The 12,677-nt window shown below is 40.1% G+C and overlaps 1 protein-coding gene across 5 annotated transcripts in view; it reads left to right on the top strand.

Annotated features, from left to right (window-relative positions):
• AREL1 (apoptosis resistant E3 ubiquitin protein ligase 1) overlaps positions 1-12,677 on the top strand; it is a 38,938-nt gene that overhangs the window by 14,245 nt on the left and 12,016 nt on the right. For 2 of the 5 annotated variants that reach the window (XM_010976502.3, XM_031454047.2), the window contains 7 exons: positions 1,357-1,671; positions 6,609-6,720; positions 7,591-7,817; positions 8,742-8,979; positions 10,972-11,141; positions 11,387-11,567; positions 11,772-12,019. In XM_010976502.3, the coding sequence (XP_010974804.1) occupies positions 6,705-6,720; positions 7,591-7,817; positions 8,742-8,979; positions 10,972-11,141; positions 11,387-11,567; positions 11,772-12,019 (1,080 nt within the window). In that variant the 5' untranslated portion in view covers positions 1,357-1,671; positions 6,609-6,704. Of the gene's footprint in view, positions 1-1,356; positions 1,672-2,838; positions 2,857-6,608; positions 6,721-7,590; positions 7,818-8,741; positions 8,980-10,971; positions 11,142-11,386; positions 11,568-11,771; positions 12,020-12,677 lie in introns of those variants that run through there. The other 3 variants (XM_010976500.3, XM_064486114.1, XM_031454052.2) reach the window with 3 other exon arrangements.

Genomic DNA, 12,677 nt, shown 5'->3' with positions numbered 1-12,677 from the left:
TTCTTCCAATCTTCTCTATGTAATGTAATACTATAAAAATTGGGCTTATGATATGTAAATAATTTTGTGTTTGCTTTTTCATTTAACATTTTATTTGTGAGCAGTTCACTGTGTTGTTAATCCTTTGAAGTGTTGTATATTTTTTTAATGCTTATATAGCATTCTAATGGATCTCTCTTAGTTTATGTAGTTCTCTTGTTTGTGGATCCTTTAAGCTGGTTCCAGTCACTAGTTGACCCACGTTTTAGTTCATGTACTTGGCAAGTCTATCGCTGTATTTTAAAATAATTACATGTACTTATTTTTAATTATAAAAGTTTGCCAACTAGTTTGATATGGTGGCTTTTGCTCATTCTGTTCTGCTCTTAGCATTTTGTGTTTTTGCTCTTGGTTTCCCATGATAAACAGTAGAGTGGTCATTAAGAGCATGGAGTCTGAGTCCAGGTTATTTGGGTTTCACTGAACTCTGCTACTTATGCGAAATCTTAAGAACATAACTGAGAAATTGCCTCAGTTTCCTCATCTGTAAAATAGGGATAATTGTCTCTATGTCTTAGAGATGTGAGTTAATACATATGAAGCACTAAGAACAGTTCCTGCCATGTGGAAATGGATTGTTGTTTCTTCTCACATGTTGTGTAGTGGCTGTTTATGTGTGCCTTGCTATAACCCCCTTTCTGCTACATTTAGTTCATGATTATCTTTGAGTTACAGGCTGATTTTACTGAACTTTATTACTCAGTGACTTTATCTTGAAAGTTCACAATAATTTCCCCCTTACTCATAGTAGCAAATCTTACTGTTTTAAAGATAAAGTCAGTATTGTTTAACCCTGTCTTGGAAATACAAACACGGGCACAAAGGGAGCAGACTGTATAGGCTGATAGATTAAAGTTTTAAAGCTCTTTGGTGGTTTCTGCTTTCTAGCTGAGTGTTATCTTGATTCCTTGTCATGGCTTCCAGGGCCCTTGGCAGCCTGGCCCCTCTTATATCCTCTCCTCTGTTTTCACTTTGTTCCCATACCCTGTGTTCTAGCCCCGTTAAACCGAAACTGGGTGTGTGGTTGTGACAAGGCTCACTCTGAATCTATGCTCTAGGTCGCTTCTACTGAAGGGTTGGAATCAGCTGAAGTGCTGGAGCTCCCTTCCAGTGGATGACACGGTGAAGGCCGTGAGATTGCCGCTTGACTTTTCTTCTGGACTTTTAACTGGGAAAATTTGGCCAGAGTTTACCAGGCCTAGGTTATTTTTAGTGCCACAGGGTTTCCATTGCCTATTCTACCTCCTCTTTGTTGTTTTCTGGGGGTTCTCTTTCAGAAATAAAAACCTATTCCACTGACTCTTTTTTTCTTTGTAGGGTAAGATCCTGAGACAGAACGCATGCATCCTTTGGCAGCTGATTGTGCCCTGCACTAGAGAGGTCCAGAGATGATATATTTTGGGATTGTATTTCTCCACCCTGGAATTCATCCAGTTCATTCCAGAAACATTGACCCTTTGCTTCTGTGACACACCCTCACTGAAGGTCTGATGGACAGACACTTTCTGTTGACCTTGCAGCTATTTTCTTTCATGTGGAAGCTGGAAGACAAAGTGGATGTGGCCAAAAGTTACCGCTTTGGTGATTAGGAGCATTCTTCTTGGTTCTCAGAACATGGGCCCTCGTTTAAAGGTAAGGGGATAGACTCATTAAGTTTCACTTTGTACTGGATGTAGAACATGGACTCAGTTTCAAAGCCTTTTCAGCAAGGGGTAGTATTGAAATGCACAGTTGCAGGTAGAATTGACTTTGCTCCCAGCAGGGCAACTTCGAGTATGAAGAAATCAGTTCTCCATTTCTGAGAAATGACTTTCTCACAACTGATCTTCAATGTCAGGGCTAAAATTTATTTGATATTGTAATTGTAAATCTTTATAAACCAAAAGAAAAAGCAAACAGTTTTAGAATATGTTTTGTCAGTCAACTTTGTAATGTTCCCTTGAGACAGATTATCTTCAAGTATTTCCCCTTTCCCTCTTTTGTAGGTAATATGAGCCAAAATGCTGTAGTATTAAGCAACTTGCCCGGGATCTTTTAGTAAGCAAGTGATATTTCTGCCTTAGATAATTGGTACTGCATTCCATTTTCCTTTATCATACTTTATTTTTATTTCAAAAGGTCTATAAAGGGGCCATAAGCATTTATCTTTCTAATTTTAGCTTTATGGTGAGATTCTTACAGTAAGATTGGGTAATGTTTTTCATACTTTCTTTTACCTGTTTTCTTACATCTTGTCTCTTCCCAAATACTTCACTATCCCTATGACTCCACTCTTTTTCATACTTCAGTGTTGAATGAGCTGAAGAACTTTGGGCTTCAGAGTTAGACACGGACTTGAGTCACTTAACCAGCCAGGAGATGTTCAGCAAGTCAACTTTTATAAGCCTAGCTTTTTATTTAGGTTAATTTGTAAAATACTTTGTATAATGTTTGGCCTATGGTAAGTGGCTTAGTAATGGGGTTGTAATTTATGAGTTTACTACTACTACTATTGTTCTGCTAGCCTAGGGTATCACAATTTGCTGAATTATATAAAGGCAAGGACACTAAAGAGATCGAACTTGAAAACAAAATACTCATGTAGATGAATTAGCTGTACATGAAATAGTATGGCAGAGGCTTAACATACTGCTTCTTTGTGCATAAATTAGACTCAGGAAGAATTCCAAAATAATTTTATGAAGAAGTGTCAGCAGCAGAAAGTGGAAGGTGCTGTGAAAACTATTGTTTAAAAAAAAAAAACCCTCAAGATAAGGAAGATAGGACCTTAAACCTAAGATACCAGCCATGCGTGGGAACCCATGACTCTAATCCTAGGTATTTGATACATGCTTAAAGATCTGAATGAAGTAAATTGACAACATTTGGTCTAAAGAGTTTATAACCCCCGTCTCAAATGAATTTACTGTTAATTAGAGAAGTCTTTAAAAACTATATCAAAAGGAAGGCCCCATCAGGCAGAAAATACCTGATCTTTAGGCATCCTGATTCCTGGACAAAGAAAAGAACACATATGACTGTATCCATTCAGCAGATATTTTAGTTATATTTATTGCAATTACTCTATGTAATTATGTTAGATGCTGGGGAGAATTTCTAAGACTAGTCTTTGCTTCATGTTATTTACCATCTGAAATGGAAAATAAAACACACAAGGAACTGAAAGAATATAAGTGGTATAAGAAAAATAAAGTAGCTTGGGAATTTAGAGGAGATAAGGAATTTTTTAATTGAGGATCGGGACAAATTTCAGGGAGGGAAGACAGGATTTTTCTAGACTTTAGGATTAAGAGATTTTTCATGGATAAAGACTGAGAGAGGAGAAGATAGTCTAGGCAAAGGAGATGACTTTTGCAAAGGCACGGAGATGGGACATTTTAGAGCTTATATGTGAAAGTGTCAAGGATCTGATTCAGCTAGATCATAGGCTGAATAACAAGATATTGTGCATTATGGGGCCAAGGAGAATAGTATGGGATGGGGTGGGAGCAGAGATAAGGTAGAGAGGGACAGTAAGAAGATAGAAAATGCCTTCAGAAGAGGTGAAATCTGGAATAAAAGTGATTTGAGGGGTCACCATAAAAAGAAATTCTGTACCCAAAGACAAAGATATGAAGGCTTTGTGACAGCATCCAGAGATAGAGAAAATACAGAAGGAAGACAGGTTCAGAATGTGACCATGTAAAACTGAGGGATGGGTAAGTATCCCATTGTTGGGGAGGTGTGGTTTTAAATACCAAAACTAGCTTTGATTTGTCCCAAAAGTCACACTGTGCTGTATACAAATTGCTTCTGGAGGAGGCCCAGAGAATCCATGCTGTCCTGGGCCAGGGGCTCCTAGAAGTTCTCCAGCAGGCCCAGGATGCACTTCTGTTCACTCTGGAGTTGAGGAGGTTTTTGAGAGGAATACGAGAAGTGGGATATTTTGTAAAGATCACATCATTCAGTGATGAATTGAAAGAGCTAAGTCATTGGTCACAAGGAGGTTTCAAGGAAAAGAGGAGAGTTTGGAAAAAAGTAATAGTTGGTATGCTGAATTTTAAATGAAAAAGGGAATTGGTGTAGAAATGTAGATTTGACCTTTGGAAAAGGTCTAGATCAGATGATCTGGTTGAGAAATAAATGAATGAGGAAAAAAATAGACAAGGACTTGACAAGGTCAAGTTCATTATTGCCAGCCATGAGTACTGAGACAATGGCTGTTCTGCATCATTCCCTCAATACCTGGGATATTAACTGGATATTCAGTATTTGTTGGATGAATTATTTTAGGATGAATTTTAATTCTTCGTTAAAAAAATTTTCAGACATAAAGAACGCCTATGTAGGCAGAGATTTTAAGTACGGTAAGAAAAGCCTTGCCTTTTGTCATTCTGATGCATTTCTCATTAAAGAAAGTGGAGGCTAGTAGGGGGTTCCCTGAGTTTCCTGTTGGCTCTGAAGCAAAGGAGTAGTGATGCTGCTATTACTATTGATAATAATTATAATAATAATTGAAACTGAGAACTCATTCTGTGCTGGGCGTTATTCTATGCTGTTGACATATGTTTTCATTTCATCTTCATGACACCCCTATGAGGTACAGACAGATACTATCCCCATTTGATGGATAAGGACACTGGCAGATTATAGAAAGATTAAATACGTTGCTTATGGTCACCCTCTGAGTGGGAGAGAATGGATTTAAGCCCAGGTAGTCTAGCTCTAGAGTACGTACCCTCATCCTCTATATTCTCTTTGCTGTAATGTTTGATTTTAGAGTCTTGATGGCTGTGGCTTGTTATATGGAAGTCTTATCACACTAAAGGAGATGATGCCATGGAAATTATTAAACCTCAACTCTTTTTACAGCAGTGAGAATTCTGTAGCTTAGATAGGCCACACAGTTGCAGCCCTGGATCTGGTCTCCAGGCTCTGACATATTGCTTGTCAGTGGCCTCTCACAGAAAAAGTTGTTGTAATTGTGAGGGATAACACTTAGGATTTTTCCCAGCTCTCATGACATGTGCCATAAATTTAGCATTTCTCTTATTCCTCCAAGGAGTAAGAGACTTGAGACCACAAGTCTATAACATCAGCTATATACGCTTCATTTTCTGCTGAGTGCTATAACTTTGCTGATGACTAAATTTTTACATCCAGGATCAGATTGGGTGGTATCCAACTAGGGGAGTATCTAAGACAGTTTAACTGCTGGTTTTGGTCCCACCAAGTCACCTAGCACATCCTGTAAGGCACAGACAGATGCTTTTTGAGAGATGATACCAGCTTTTCAGCATAGGGTCCCAGGAAATGAGATACTTGTTTGGCAAGGGGTTCAGTAATTGTGATCCCAGATTTGAGTCAGCATTTTGTCTCTATAATAGTCCCATTGTAGGGGCAGCTTAATCCATGTGTATTGACAGTGCGAATGTTCCCTTGTGGATTTCTCTTTGGATAGTACTTTAACCACCAGTCTAAATAGGGATTTCTATGAAACTTGACATGATCATACCTCAAATTACACTACTCTGTATGGATTCTATTGGGTATATTGTTATCAAAGGAACTAATGGCCTTTTTGGTCACTTTTTCTATTAAATTTTCCCATTACAATTAGACATAAAAGCGTACTTAGTTAAAAAAAAAAGTTGTTTTGGTCTCTCCTAAATCTGAACCCAGAAATTTTCAGCTGTCTTATCTCTAAGTAATATAGTAGTGCTGATAAAAGGTGCTGGGTTGAGATAATATTGATAATCTTTATAGAGAGAGAGACAGACAGAGACAGAGAGGGAGGGAGACAGATTTGAAAGAATGAATTTAGTGCTCTGTGGATTGGAGAGCATATACAGCCTATGCTAAGGTCAAAAATGTCAGTGTGCATTGAATTTTTCCTTGGCAGTACCTTGGGTGGTTCAAATGAGTAATAAAGATTGAAGTCTTATTCTGGAAATAAGTTTAATAACAGTGAAAGTTTTCTCTCAGACTCTGGCCCCTGTTTGAATTGTTCTGACCTTGGCAGACATCACTTAGGATGAGAAGTACAGTCTTCTCCTTTGGTTCCTCTCCTTGGCCTCTGCTGAGCTCATCTTCCACGGGGCCCATTAGTTTGTCTGCTTGGTAACAGCAAAAATGGCTTCTTTTACATGCCCACTCACTGCTTATTATTGGGATGACCCAGAGTTCATTTTAATTACATGATGATGATAATACTTGCTTTTAAAAATCCACATTTTATATAACTATTTCTACTTAGATGAATTACTTCCAGAAGGTAAATATAAGGGGAAAGTGACTCCATTATCCTCTTTGCTTATGTTAATTAGCACTACTTTGCATGGGGGAGGGAAACTGTCTTGGGGCCCTGGATCTAAGAAGATGAAAGCCATGTTTCTGCATTTGGTAATTAGAGGTGGCTGTTTGTGGTATTCCTAGGGTGGTCGGTAGATTGGAAGTCTTTAGGGGGAGTGATGCAGTCTCTGTTTCTCTGCAATGTTGTGGGGCACCTGTCAAGCTAGAGAGAGAGAAGGGACAGTAAGGCTGGAGATGGTTGACTCAAGCCAGATGCTCTACTTTGTCTCATCTTACAGATGGCAGTAAGGAAGAGCTGGAGGAAAAACTGAACAAGTTTTCTTTTGCAGCTGCAGCTGTGATCCTCGGCTGTCTGTTGGCATTGAAGGGACCTGATGTTTTACGTTATTGGTATGTTATGGAAAGAGCTCTCTTTATTATTTTTTTGTTAGGGTTGTGTGTACCCTTTTTGCCTCCTTGAAGGCAAGCTTAGAAATATTTCTCCTTGAAAATAGACTTAGAAATATTTCTAGTCATGCCAGAATGTACCTTCACAGAGTTGGCAGTGCAATTCATTCATTTGGGAAATATTTATTGAGTAATTATGGCCAGTGCCAGACACTGTTTCCTGCCCAGTCAGAGTCAAATAAGGCAAAAATCAACCTCCATGAAGTTCATAACACGAGGTGGGTGAAAAGTTGTAATAGATGAGTGAATGTACAGGAGTTCAAGGGAGCCAAGAAGAGGGAACCCCTAACTGTAGCAGGGATTGGGGAGGGCTTTTGCCAAGTGGGCAAGGGAGGGGAAAACTTCCAAATGGAGAAAATTAGAATATGCGTTCTTTTTACTACTGTGTCAGGGCCCAGCGCATGCAGGAACATTGCGGAGAGGTGTTATATGTGGTCTGTGGTATAGAACAAGGGTTGGCAAACCTTTTCTGTAAAGGACCAAAGAGTAAATATTTTCAGCTTCCTAGGCCATACAGTCTCTGTCACAGCTACCATACTCTGCTGCTTGAGGGCAAAAGCAGCCCTAAACAATAGTAAATGAAGGGTGGGGCTGTGTTTCAGTAGAACTTTATTTACAAAAATAGGCAGTGGGTGGGATTTGCTGAAGACTGTAGTTTCTAACCTTGGTGTGGAAGTACCTCTTCACCCACAGAGGTGGTGACCCAGTAGAGAGTATCTTTGGAATTCTCATATGAGAGATGGCTAGCCTGTTCCATAACGAGAAACTAATGTGTAACTGGCAGGTGGTGTGTGTGTTCTCTCTTTCACGTAGGTGGCATCACAGTGTCTGTGGTTGCATTCTTCTTCACAATTAAGTTCCTCTTTGAGCTTGCCGCACGTGTAGTCAGCTTCCTCCAGAATGAGGACCGTGAACGCCGAGGGGACCGGACTATTTATGACTATGTGCGGGGAAATTACCTGGATCCTCGCTCTTGCAAAGTCTCCTGGGATTGGAAGGACCCCTATGAGGTGGGCCACAGCATGGCCTTCCGAGTGCATGTAAGGGAATGTTTCTGTCTCCATACCCACGGGGGTTTCTGAGTCAGTTGCTTTCCAGAGCCCAGTTCAGTCTCTTGGTGGTGCTGGCCTGGAATGTTAATATGTTCCTTGTTTTTCAACCCCTTCCGGGAACTTGGGAATTGTTAATATCTGAAAAGTCACAAATTTCTCTATCATTTTGGTTTAACAGGTGCTTAGCCTTGGAGAAGTATAAAGCTTAATGTTACCTTTTCAAAATGAGAATATTACTGTAAAGAGTTGGCGTTCTATATTAGAGGTTGGCAAACTATGGCCCGAGGCCCAAATCAGGCCCACTTCCTGGTTCTATAAATACAGCTTATTAGAACACAGTTACACCCGTTCATCTTCCTGTACTGCCTATGGATGCTTTCACATTTGAGAAGTTAACCACAGTTAGTAACTGTGTATGAGCCACAAGGCCAAAAATAGTTACTCTCTGGCTCTTTGCACAAAGTTTGCTGTCCCCTGCAATGACTTCTCCATTGCAGCCTTCTGCTTGGCTTCATAGTCTGAACCCCCCTAGCCTTGCCAGGTGGTTTTGTTTGCTCAGTGCCAGTGGTACCTGCTGACTTACCTGTACATTTGATTTAGCAGTGATAACATAATGAAAAATGGAGGGTAAGACAGGGGAGGCCGCACTTGTGGTTCAGAAATACCAAGTTGAAATTGATTCAGTGGTGTATTTTACCCCTATCCTCTGAATAGGGGAAGAATTAGTTCATGATATAATTGTTTTCTTTGAAGCACTAAGAGAATTTGTTTCTCCTTGTGTGAACGGGACCATAGGAGTGGGTGGGTACTGGGGTTTGCCAGCCACTTCCTCTCTTCCCACACTCTCAGGTTACACAGGAAATGTTTTCTCCCCTTGTTCATTAATGGGTGTCCCTCTTCTCACCACCGCAGTTATTCTATAAGAATGGGCAACCTTTCCCTGCACATCGGCCTGTGGGACTAAGAGTTCACATCTCTCATGTTGAGCTAGCAGTGGAAATTCCAGTGACCCAGGAAGTCCTCCAGGAACCCAGTTCCAACGTCGTCAAGGTGGCCTTCACTGTGCGCAGGGCTGGGCGGTACGAAATCTCAGTGAAGCTTGGTGGATTAAATGTAGCCTACAGTCCCTACTATAAGATTTTTCAGCCTGGTAGGTTCTTTTTTCTTTCTCCCTTTCTCTCTCCATTCTTACCTTCCTTTTTCTTTTCCTTTCTGCTTCTTTTTAATAAAACCTTTATTCACATGCTACATAATTCATTCATTTAAAATACACAATTTAATGTTTTTTAAAATTCATAGGGTTGTATAAACATGGTGGCACAGTCAATTTTAGACCATTTTCATCACCCCATCACCCTGTGCCCATTAGCAGTCACTCCATATTTTCCTTAGCCCTAGGCAACCGCTTATATATTGCTACTGTGGATGTACATACTCTGGGTACTACTCTCCTGTTTACATCTAATAAACGTGTGATCATAACATATGTGGCTATTTGTGACTGGCTTGTTGCACTTAGCATAATGCTTTTGAGTTGTCCATGCTATAGCATGAATCAGTACCTCATTTTTTTTATTGCTAAATAGTATTACATTATGTGGGTATATCACATTTTCTTTATCCATCCGTTGATGGACACTTGGGTTGTTTTCACTTTTGGCTCCCATGAATAATGCTGATATGAACATTTGTGTACAGTTTTTGTATAGACATACATTTTTAGTTCCCTAGGCATAGAATCGCTGGGTCATTAGCCTGGTAAGTTCTTAAGGGGTTAGGGTGCTAAAATAGACCAAAGGTAAAGTCTTCTGATTTTTGAAACCTTTTCAAGTAAAAGAACTTGACCCATTTAATCCTACCCTTGCTGCCAGTATGTGTGTTACTCCTTACTGAGGAGTGTCTGGCCAAGCTTTTGGTATCTTAAGAATTGAGGCCTCTATTTCTATTTGTGCCAGATAATAGATGTTCATAGTCCTTTGTTAGATATGTGGTTTGCAGATATTTTCTGTCAGCCTTTAACTTTTCTTTTCATCTCCTTAATAGGGTCTTTCACAGAGCAAGAGTTTCTAATTGTGATGAAGTCAGAGTATTAATGTTTCCTTTCATGGATCACGCTTTTGGTATCTGAAAACTCTTACTAGTCCTAGATTGCAAAGATATTCTCCTATTTTTTTCCTAAAAGTTTCCTAGTTTCACATTTTTTATTATTAAGATCATAATCTAATATGAGTTAATTTTCATATACTGGGTCAAGAATTTTTTTTTTCCTTATAGTCGTCCTGTTCCTCTCGCACCATTTGTTGAAAAGGCTGTCTTCCCCCTCTATTGCACTGCTTTTGCACCTTTGTCAGGGATTGGTTGGGCATGTTTATGGGGATCTATTTCTGGGGTCTCTGTTCTATTCCATTGATCTATTTGTCTATCCCTCTACTAATACCAGTGTCTTGACTGTGTAGGTATATAATGACTTTAAATTGAGTAAAGTGACTCTTTGACTTTATTCTTCTTTTTTAGAATTGCTTTAGCTATTCTAGACCCTTTGCTTTTCCATGTAAATTTTAGTATAAAACTGTCCAAACTACCAAAAAATTCTGCTGAGATTGTGATAAGAATTTTGTTAAATCTGTATATCATTTGGGGAGAATTGACATCTTTAACATGTTGAGTCTTCCAATTCATAAACATGGTATACCTGAATTTGTTTAGACCTTTTTCATTTCTTTAATCAGCATTTTGTAGTTTTCAACATACAAGTCTTATACTTGGTTTATTAGATTTGCACCTAAGTATTTCAGATTTGTTTGTTTTGCAATTATTCACTTATTTTTAAGGCCTGTTTCACTCATAGGTTCCCAGTGGGATTCTAGATACTGTATCTGTAACTTCAGTTCTGCTTTCTCTAAGTTCTTCTGTCATTTTGTTTAGTGCTTGCAGTGGTTAGGAATTCGTAAAAATGAGTTCCCAAAGTTTATTTGAATCAATCTCTTTGTTTTCTTTCTTTCTTTCTCTCTGCCTCATAATGATATTGTTTATCCCTGGAAATAGGGTGGGGATACAGCTCTCTAGGACTCACTGACTGAGTAGATCTTCGTGCCCTGAAAAATCACCTCTGTGACGTTACATTCTATTGTCTGTGTTGCAGGAATGGTGGTTCCTTCTAAGACCAAAATTGTGTGCCATTTTTCCACTCTTTTGTTGACCTGTGGGCAGCCGCACACTCTTCAAATAGTGCCCCGAGATGAGTATGACAACCCTACCAACAATTCCGCGTCCTTGAGAGATGAGCACAATTACAGTCTGTCCATTCATGAGGTGAGCAGCCTCCCTTCCTGCCCTGTGTGCTCTTCTCTGTCACTGTTGTCCTTTCTAGTTCACTTCTGCCTGTCCCCTCTCCCTGAGTGCTGTGCCGGCCTTCCTTTATCCGATAGTACCTTGCTCATTAGTAATTGTGAGACTTAGACTAGCTCATAGACAGGAAAGTTCTTTGTAAAGAGTAAATTACTGTGCAAACAGCGAAAATTATATATGGTTAGTGATGCTTTGTTTTCCTCCTGTAGCTCGGGCCTCAAGAAGAAGAGAGCACTGGTGTCTCATTTGAGAAGTCAGTGACATCCAACAGGCAGACCTGCCAGGTGTTCTTGCGGCTCACCCTGCATTCCAGGGGCTGCTTCCATGCCTGCATTTCATACCAAAACCAGCCAATCAGTAATGGCGAATTTGACATCATAGTCCTAAGTGGTGAGTTGAAAGAAAAGCTTGCTGTGATTTAGTCCTATTCCCAGATCACTTCTTCTTTGCATCTGCACTCTTCTGACAAGCCTCACAGATGTTTGATATTTGAGCCAGACTTGGTGTGGAGCCCTGTGGACCAAAGATCTGGTGATAGATAATTTTTTTCTCCCCTGTCTTGCATTCTAAACCTTATTCCTTGTTATACTTCAGAGAATGAGAGGAATATTGTTGAACGCAATGTGTCCACCTCAGGAGTCAGCATTTACTTTGAAGCTTATCTGTATAATGCTGCCAACTGTACCAGCACTCCGTGGCACCTCCCGCCCATGCACATGAGCTCTGCCCAGCGCCGGCCTTCCACGGCTGTGGAGGAGGAAGAGGAAGATTCGCCGTCTGAGTGTCACACCCCGGAGAAGGTGAAGAAACCGAAGAAGGTGTACTGCTATGTGTCACCAAAGGTTGGAGCTCCCATTCTTGCCTTAAAACCCCCTGCCTGAGCCTGCTTGTAATTGGTATTTGGTAACAAAACCCACAAAGCAACAGTCTGAGAATCAGGGCGAGATCACTGACTCGTAGGGTTTCTAGGATACTAAGAGGGGCTGCCTAAAGTTGAGCAGAAGGTTGTGCCTGCTCTTCTGCTGCATGTTCGGTTTGGGCTAGGTTACACCTCTGTCTGGGGAGTCTGTGTGCCTTGTGCTTGAGAGCACCTGTGGCACTCTGCTGTTTGCTTCTGGGATGCATTTTCAAGGCATGGCTCTCAGAGTTTTAAAGAAAACTACTTTTAACCATTAAAAATTCCTCACTAGTGTAAAAATGACTGTTAGCCCCTTGTACTATTCAGAACAATTTGATCTTTCATTCTGTGATTTGTGAAACCGCAATAAATGGATGTCATCATCAGGGAACAGGATTGGAATAGAGAGATTTTTGGCAGAGACAAGGAGGTGAACTTCCCAAGGCCCTGGAGCTAAGAGGCGCTTTGTGTTAGGGATTTTCTTTTTTTAATATTTGTATATTGTTTATTCGTTCAGACCTCAGAAAAAATGAGACTCTTGAAACATCTCATTACATTCTTTTAATCTCATAACCAAAACTGAGTTCTAATTCTGTTCTACT

This window comes from Camelus dromedarius, chromosome 5, assembly GCF_036321535.1.
Source record: "Camelus dromedarius isolate mCamDro1 chromosome 5, mCamDro1.pat, whole genome shotgun sequence".
Classification (NCBI taxonomy): Eukaryota; Metazoa; Chordata; class Mammalia; order Artiodactyla; family Camelidae; genus Camelus; species Camelus dromedarius.
This window is presented reverse-complemented; position numbering and strand designations above follow the sequence as displayed.